The 9038-nt window shown below is 42.1% G+C and overlaps 1 protein-coding gene across 1 annotated transcript in view; it reads left to right on the top strand.

The window, feature by feature from the left end:
* Positions 1 to 1698: 1698 nt before the first annotated feature.
* Positions 1699 to 9038, top strand: part of pdss2 (prenyl (decaprenyl) diphosphate synthase, subunit 2) — a 20859-nt gene continuing 13519 nt past the window's right edge. Inside the window, exons 1-2 of the mRNA XM_062469864.1 lie at positions 1699 to 2412; positions 7285 to 7419. Of these exons, the coding sequence (XP_062325848.1) occupies positions 2153 to 2412; positions 7285 to 7419 (395 nt within the window). The 5' untranslated portion in view covers positions 1699 to 2152. The remainder of the gene's footprint in view (positions 2413 to 7284; positions 7420 to 9038) is intronic.

The raw sequence follows: 9038 nt of genomic DNA, 5'->3' as shown, positions 1-9038 counted from the left end.
CAGCAAGATCAGGGGTTCGATTCCCACTTGAGGCACTAGGTGCTCAGGTGGGCTGTCACCCAGGCCTTTCTGTGTGGAGTTGCATGTTCTTCCCATGCTCACTAAGGTTTCCGCCGCAAAAAAGAAGCACAATAAAAACTTGCCGAACACATTGTGCTCCTGCCCATGTACCTGGCCAGGCATGAAGTGAGCACTTGAACTTGGCTCTCGCGTTGATGTGGTTGATCACTGCTCCTGGCTGCCCTCAGAGGAAGGACAACAGGATGGGAAAATGCAGAGGAAAATCTTTATCGGGGACACTTAAGCATGTGTTAATGTTTGTTAGTGTTGTTGCTCACTGCCCACGTGTGTCACAATGCATGACAATTAAAGGTTCCTCCTCCTTCTAAGGGATAGCCTGTGTGCGGAGCTCAAGATAATCCCATGCAAAGCTCAGAATTTAAACACTGAATTACCTCCTACCTTTATTAGGTCAGAACTACCTAATAATGGGGAGTCAGGTGGCTGAGCGGTGAGGGAATCGGGCTAGTAATCCGAAGGTTGCCAGTTCGATTCCCGGTCATGCCAACTGACGTTGTGTCCTTGGGCAAGGCACTTCACCTTACTGTAAGTCGCTCTGGATAAGAGCGTCTGCTAAATGACTAAATGTAAATGTAATAAACAAAGATAAAAATGTATCTCTGTTTATTAAAACGATACAACTGCAAGGAGACTCTTCTGTTCAGACAACTGTCCTTGAAAGATCTTGCCTGCACCCAATTATTACATTTACATTTAGTCATTTAGCAGACGCTCTTATCCAGAGCAATTATAAACAGTTGGAGTTTGTATTAATGAAAGCATTGTTGCAGAATGCACAAACAGCTGTGTATCAGCTCAGTATCATTGCATGAGAAGCAGCTACATTGTTACAAGGATAGTATTACATTAAAGTGAAACATTAGATGCCAAGTACTCTAATGTACAACTCTGAACAGTTACAGTTACTGGAGAAAAGAGGCCAATATCTATTTCTTTATTTGATAACTTATAAGACTTGAAATTGAACTTCCTGACTTCATATAACAGAGATGGGACACATCAGGGTGTTGTTTTGAAGCCTATTTCACTCTTATTAGTCTCTTTACAGATGCAAATATAAATAATAAATCTCAAAGCCAGCTTTTGGCTAAACAGCACCACACAGCTCCACATAAAGACCTGTTTACTAAAAGCTAGGGAATTCATGTTGTTGGCCATTAGTATGACTTCACTTGTTTTGAGTATGGTCAACGGTCAACACCTGGGCTCACCAACAGAGCTCACCAGATAATTTCCTACTATTTAGAAATAAAGTGTAAGTAAATTCTTAAACATTCTTCTCAATTGACATATCTTGCTCACCTGCACCATCAATTCGTTTGCTTTTCGTTGTCCCAGTTGGATGAAGAAGTGGTTCAGGAATTAGTTTTCACTGGTACTGTCCTGTTTTTTGAAATCAATAGCATTTTGGGGGGAAAACTACTGAAAACATATGGCAAACCCTGAATTTTGCATTTTTGTTATAAATATATTTACAGCAGTGCATTCTAAAAGAAGTACAATTCCAACACATAGTAAGTAGGCCGTATTATAAAATCTGAGGTCTGTCTCTCCCAACCATTGCGTTTATATTTTACGACTCGGGTCTCTGATTTGCGGTATAACGTAAAACGACCAAACAAGATGGCAGCCTCCTGAACTGTAGCCGGGCCAGGTCGTGTGTTACGGAATTGCATTTGTTAGTTAGCTACATATCCTGGCCGAATGTCAAATTAATAGGAATAATGACTCGGTAGATGCTAGAGTACTTACGCTGCACGACTCTTTACGAACAGAAATGTACATGGATTTTATTCAACATGACATTGTGGGATGACAACTTTCTACTCTAGCTAACATTAGCTAGAAGCTTGCTTGCCGATTCTGACATGTTACTGTACTCTAAATATGAAAGGGAGAATTGTATTTAGCTAACATATCGAAACAATTGTTTTGCAATGTCATGTATTTGCAACTTTAGTTGTATCTCATCATTTACGCCTTAAACAGATATATTGACCATCGTACATTAGCCAGGACCTTAACTCTTCTCACTAAGATAAAACTGATCTGATCTGAACATAAGTCCAGAATGATCAACAGGCAGTCAATGACAGTTTTTTTTCGACTCGCGTGCAATGGGTTGAGTCAACATGGAAAGAGGAACATTAGCCTTTTCTCCAACACATCGCCTTCGAATTGGAATAAAGTGGTTTCAGACGCAGAAAAAATCGTGGGCTATCCGACTTCATTCATGAGTCTCCGCTGCTTGCTGAGTGATGAACTGAGCAATGTAGCAATGCACGTGAGAAAACTGGTTGGAACAAAACACCCGTTGCTCAATACTGCAAGGTAATTCTTCTCTCATCATCTATTCCGTTTATAACAAAAAACGTTAATGAAGTATCTTTTCTCAATAACAAACATAGGCTAGTTTAATATGCAGCGACAGTATTGACACTTCCAAGTTGTCATGTCTACCTATGATGGTATTCAACTAATGGATGGTTGTCCTGGAAGTTTATGACAATGGCTGGATGGAGAAGTGCATTGTACAAACATGTCACATCATTATTAAAACGGACTTTGGTCCGAAACAAAGGGGGAGTAATGTTGCAATAAGACCTGATACAACTTAATACAGGTATAAACGAAACAAACAAAAATAGTTTTACTGAGGCCTAGTTCAAAGTTTTGGGCTTTTTCAATACAGGCCTAGTTGTTAATTTTGTAGTTAAGCCTCCACAGAAGAAGGCAGCACAGACTAGTCTTATTTGCTGAGGACTTTGGGGCTGCCCATACAGTGATACAGTGGCAAACCATGTTCATCCTTATTATTGTGCATAATTAATCTTACCCCATGGAAATGATGGTTATGATTGATGCATTTCGGAACAAATTGTTTCCTATATGAAACGTTGAATGTATATATGTTATCGTATAAACAAAATAAATGTTGTATGTATGTATATCAACATATAGTCCAGTTACAACTGTGGAGTATGCAAAGTCTTGTAAAGCCATTTTAAGGCAATGGACACTTAGTAAAATGTATGCATTCCTTGTTAGGGCACTTTTATTAATTACTTTCTTTCTCAGGACAATGTTTGTGTTTTGGTCTAAGAGCGTAAGAGGTCTCACCTGCCCCAAATACTCATCTATCTGTAATGCTGGCAAACAGCACTTCTGACTCAGAGCAGAGATCACCTCACAATCTTTTGTATTTTTACAGATTTGTTGGCATTTTTATGCTTAATTGGCAAGGGAAGTGTGACAGGAAAGGCAAGGAGAGAGACAGAGAGGGGAAGACATGCAGCAAAGGGCCAAGGCCGGATTCGAACCTAGGCCTAATCTACATGGTATGCACACTGATCCAGTTAGCTTCCAGGGTGCCCCATCAGCTCACTGTCTTGTGATTTTACCAATTCAAATCAAGACAATGTTTTCCTCAAATGTCGCTCCCCATGACTTAAAAAGTTTGCTAAGTAACAAACAATACTACAGAAAAACAGCAGTTATCAGTCAATCAAAAGAAAAGGATACTACTTAATGCATTTAGCTATTCACATGTGAATGGCTATTTATAAATAATTTCCAGAATTTCCCCTTGGGGATCAATAAAGTACTCATTGTCAGTATGTGATGCATGGCTTCTCAGACAAGTGAAGAGAGTGCCATTTTTCCTCTGGTGTCATCTCTGCAATGGGGATGGATGACTTTTTTACAAGAAAAGCGGGAAAGGGACAGGGAATGATAAAGAGTGTGCTAGAACCCGATCCTTGCCATGCAGATGAGTGTGTTGGAAACAGTAGCCCAAGGGTGTAATAACCTATACACCTAAATCTGATATGACAATCCATTTGGGTGTTGTAGCACAGGGGGTGAAGTAGACCTCTGACAGTCTGACTCCTCACTGTCAGCTTGGGTTGGGTGGTTCGTATTTCCCCCTGTGTCTCTGTCCAAGACGCAAAGCGGATAAAAATATCCACAATAGCAGACAGGCAGACCCTCGTGGAGTTGTGTTTCGGTTTTTACTTTCCCTTCATTCTTAAAAACTGCAGCTCAGCTAACTTTGCCCCAAAGTCTGGAGTTACACAGAGAGAGGAAGACAGCAGAGGAACTTCAAGGGAAGACCTTGACAGACAGTTTGACTTTTTACTTGTTTTCAAATGTTTATTTTTTTTATTGTTCTCTTCTTTTTTTCCACAATTTGATTTCAAACCAAATCATGCAAAATTCCATAGTCTCGATAGCTTTGCTTGACTGTAGCTTGATTGTGAAAATAAAATGCTTGAGGTTTACTAAAATAGAATAGTGAAGTTCTTTAGCTACAGTAAAACACAGCTGACTTGATCTAACCTGTATTTTAATCGTCAACCAGTGGTTATGGGTGCATACATGGTAGACAATGATATGGAAGCTGCACAATGCTTCAGTTGAGGTCAGAAGGCAAAGTGTGATTACTGGGCAAGGCTCAACATTAAAATTTTTTGGCACTGGCCCGGTTTGAAACTTACTGGCCTCAAGACCATTTTTACTGCCCCCCCCCCCCCCCCCCCTCCAAAAGTTGTAATTTATCATTGTTACAACAAAACCAAAGAATTATAAGTTGTGTTCTGTTAACATGTTTAACCATTGTTTTAAACACATCCTGGATATAAAAAGAACAAAAATGAAATCACATTTATAGTGATAAAAAATAAATAGGTAATAGTCAGCAAAACAATTGACTTTTAACCTCAAACATGACGTGGTCTCTTCCCTGCTGACAGCCATCTCTGCACAACTTTGTCTGGCTGAAACTGAAACCTCTGGTCCCTCAATGCTAATATATAAAAGCTTCCATAGCATTTCATCAGTATGATACTAAGTACCCAAGTGGACACCATTCTTCTGCTGCAGTTCAATAGCCTTGGGGAACGAGGTGAACGGTTGGCCCGTCTTAATTACGTGATATGCCGTTGTTATAAGTCGTGCAATAACACGATGGGCATCTACATTGAATACAATTTGACAACCACTCGTCACTCACTACTCAACTCTTGATTTGTTAACTGTGCGCCGCACGAGCTGCAAAGTTATTTATGCATTTAGCAGATAGCAAAACATATGAAGGATGTTAACATTTGCTTTGTAAAAGTTGCAGTGGCCCGATCGGGCCAGTGAGTTGCTAGTTTAACTGTCCCGACGTTACTTTTTACTGGCCCCGGGCCATCGGGCCATGGTTATTGTCGAGCCCTGCTGGGGCCATAGATGTAAAACCTTAAAGTCACAGTAACGATGAACTTGAGTTAGTCTTGAGGGGATGGCCATTGGAAAACTGTGATGCTAAAAACAGTCCATTATAACCCCAAGTGCATTATAACCATATGTGGACGACTTCTATGTTTTCAATGAATTGTTCAGCAGGCGTGAGCATGACTGCATCTATGTGATGCTCAGCCAGCTCCACAGTTCTCCAGTAGTGTTCTGAATGTGGAGCGTCTCTCAGCCTGGTATTCACCCTTGCCACACCCCTTTGCAGGAGGGTGGTTTTGATTGATTGATGCACCGTCATGTGCAGACTGGCATAAAATTAATCATGTGCCATCTTTGAGTCGTAGATAGGCCTCTCCCTTTGCAGCTTCTTTTTTTTATTATTGCGGGCCATTATTGAGGTAGTTGGGCTGTAGCCTATACAAGTGTTCTGATTGACTTTGTGGTTTTCCATAATTGTCATCTCAAATGCTGCAGAGTGACAATTGCCAGATAAACAAGCTGTCTCTCACATGTTTTAATTGTAGCGAAGCTGTGAAGCTTATTTTACCCATCGTTGTGGAAGCGAAAAGTAACATCAGAAAGATGTGAGGGAAAAATCTTAATACCCACCCATAACAATGTGCTGTGTATGATATGACCGATGGATGGATATATTGAGACATATTTGAATAAGGTTCATTATAGAATAAATAAATAATAACCAATAAAAGGACAGAGGCTCACACAGGTACATCACTAAAGGCATTTTTGTATGATTTTTTTGTTATCAGCTTATATCCCACCGCATCTCCTATCCTCAGCAAGTCTCATCCCCAATATGCTGCTCACTCTGGTCGAGCAGCTTCTTTCCTCCCCCGCCTCTATCTCTCTTTTTCCTCCCTGCCTTCTTTTTTCGCCTCCCTCCTGTATTTTTCTTTCTACTCTCTCTCGCTCTCTCTCTCTTTCTCTATGTCTACCTCTTTCTCTGTGTCTCCGTTCACCACCCCTCCCCCTTCATGTGGTGCAGGGCTGGGTCAAGGGGAGGGGTAGATGGGGGTGTGTGTGTGTGTGGTGGTGGGGATGGTGTCTTGCGGAGGCCGGTGTGTCTGGGCAGGAGCGGAGGATGGGCGTAGCCACACGTCTGCTACGGCCCACTAACGAGAGTGTGATTCATGGCAGCGGGGGGGTCCCTAGGGACAGGATTAGAGGTGCTCTGTCTAACCGCTCCCAGGGGAGGCCAGATATTTAATCTCCACATGCAGCAGCAGCAACTCCACAGCCGCAGACTGTGTGTGTGTGTGTGTGTCTCCACACATACCTTGCTGGTTTGCTTTAGTTGATCAATACGGCACTTCTCAAATGACTTAAAATGTCTAAGCTGTCTGCTTTTATTTAAGATAAGGAAAAAAGGACTGGTTGGCTGAATTCTATTGCTTAAAATGTGAGAGACACTATGCTAATAAGGTAATGTGTGTGCATGCTTGTGTGTGAGAGAGGGTGTGCACCTCTCTCAATTTCTCCTTCTCTGTGTGCATCTCTCTCTCTCTCTCTTTGTCAAATCCCAAACATTCTTTTATTCCTCTCTCACACTGACGTTCAGAAAACAAAATGGCTAATTGCTGCTTCATGGGAGTGACTCACAGACAAAGGTCAACACACTCATGAAGGGAACTGCCTTTCAAGATCACAATTAATTCCCTTCATTGTCAGATGATTCCGGGCAACGATGCAAATGCTATCATGGGAAATGAACAGTCTGAATGTTAAACGTGGATGCCATAGTTATGGATCATCAGTTTATATACATTAGGGTTTTCTGGTTGAAACAGAAAAATTATTGAAGTGATATAGTGGTGGCATCTGTGTCAGTGGGGAGATCTCACAATCTATATCAGAACATTTGTGTAAAGATAACTTTTTATGTTTCCTGCAACATCTTCTATGGCAATGCTGATCTGTCACCTCCCTCCCTTTTCTCCCTCCCAGGGGCTTTGTATATGACAGCAGAAACAACCTTCAGATGAGAGGGCTGGTGGTCCTTCTCCTATCCAAAGCTGCAGGTCCGTGTCACCAGTCCTCTGATCTTTTGGCCCAGGACATGGTCAGTGGGATCTACCCCAGGTAAACGCACATCTGACACATCTATCCCAGGTATACTAACATCTACCTCAGATAAACACACATCTACCCCAGGTAAACATCCACCCACCCCAGGTACACACATCTACCCCAGATACCCCATCCATGTACCTTCTTTCTCTATTACGTCTCCGTTTGATTGATGTGCTCAGTTGGACCTACAACCAGGGAAAGGTACCACCTTTGGCCTGTTTGGATGTTTGAATTGGAACATAGATATTGGTGAAGGAAGTGGAGACTTGTGCACTAAGAAGATGGGCTCAACCCAAGTTGTTTTTGCTTCTCTGCACATGCTGCGATTGACATACATCGCAAAGAAGATCAGAAGAGCTGTTTTGTAGTGGCATCAGCATCAGCAAGACCCCTCAGTTCACCAAGCGGAAATGTTAGTGTTCGGCTTGAACATAACTTTACTGTACATCAGGAAGTTGGCCAAATTCAGAAAAATTCACTGCTCAATACAGAACTCCTCAACTACTTTCTTCAGTTATCATTGAATGAAGTCAGTGCACCTCCGTTGACCCTTGAAGTATGAACATCTATCAAGCTGTGTATCCATAATACTGTAGTGTTCTAGGTGGCAGAGCCCACTGTCCACACAGGAAAATCCTCGTTTTGTCCCTGTCTTGTCATTGCTGGAAATAAATAGTGAAATGGAACACGCACGACAGGTAATCGTAATCCTCCTCTCTGTGGTTATGATCCATATCAGTTCCTGTAAATAAACCTCTTCATCACCATGTCAATCCACGGCTATTGAGTGAACATGTGTTGTATATCAGGATCAAACATGAGGTTATCGAAAGCAGGTGACTCATTTACATATCATTACCTTAAGCCTGAGCCTTGCATGGGCCTTGCTTAGCGCCCCAAGCATGCACACAATCGCACAATGCGTCCTCATAGATGATGACCACAGAACAGGGATTTTCCTGCTAGACTGAATACTGTAGCCAGGCCAAGTGCTTAGCAGAAGTGCCTGTTGTGTTTGGCATGGTAGTGCACCGACCGTCTGAATGGAGCTTTTCTTGGGAAAGGCACATACCACATATACCCAGTATGGGCATGTCTTATGGACATGTCCATATGACATGTCTGCTAAATAGACATGTCTTATTTAGCATGAAGTTGTGTATGTCCTCCAAATGAATTTAAAATGTGATCCAATATGTTTTCTATCAGGGTAGTTCTACTCAAACACTTGCAGCAGGGTTTTTGTAAATGTCTTACCTGTGCTGTGATGTGGCCAGGGCTGTATTTCTTGACTGAACAGAAATCCCAGCTGGATCACCTCACTTGCACTCTTTTTTTTAAATATATTTATATATATTATTTCATCACTCTCCTCTATCTATCCCTTTCTCCTTTGTCTGTCTTTCTATGTCTGTTCATCTCTTTCCCTCTCTCTGGCTCTCTCTCTCTTTCTGGGTCTGCCCCCTCATGTCACGCCCTGGCTCATTAGCGATGAGCCAGGCGATGGGGGGGCTGATTGATACCTCCAGCGGGATGTTCTCTCCTCCCTTCCGACAGGCAGCATTTGTAAAACGTCTCTCACTCAGGTGCTGGCTGCTGAGATGGCTCGCCTGGAGAGTGGCTCGCCG

Source organism: Osmerus eperlanus, chromosome 9 (assembly GCF_963692335.1).
Source record: "Osmerus eperlanus chromosome 9, fOsmEpe2.1, whole genome shotgun sequence".
Taxonomy (NCBI): Eukaryota; Metazoa; Chordata; class Actinopteri; order Osmeriformes; family Osmeridae; genus Osmerus; species Osmerus eperlanus.
This window is presented reverse-complemented; position numbering and strand designations above follow the sequence as displayed.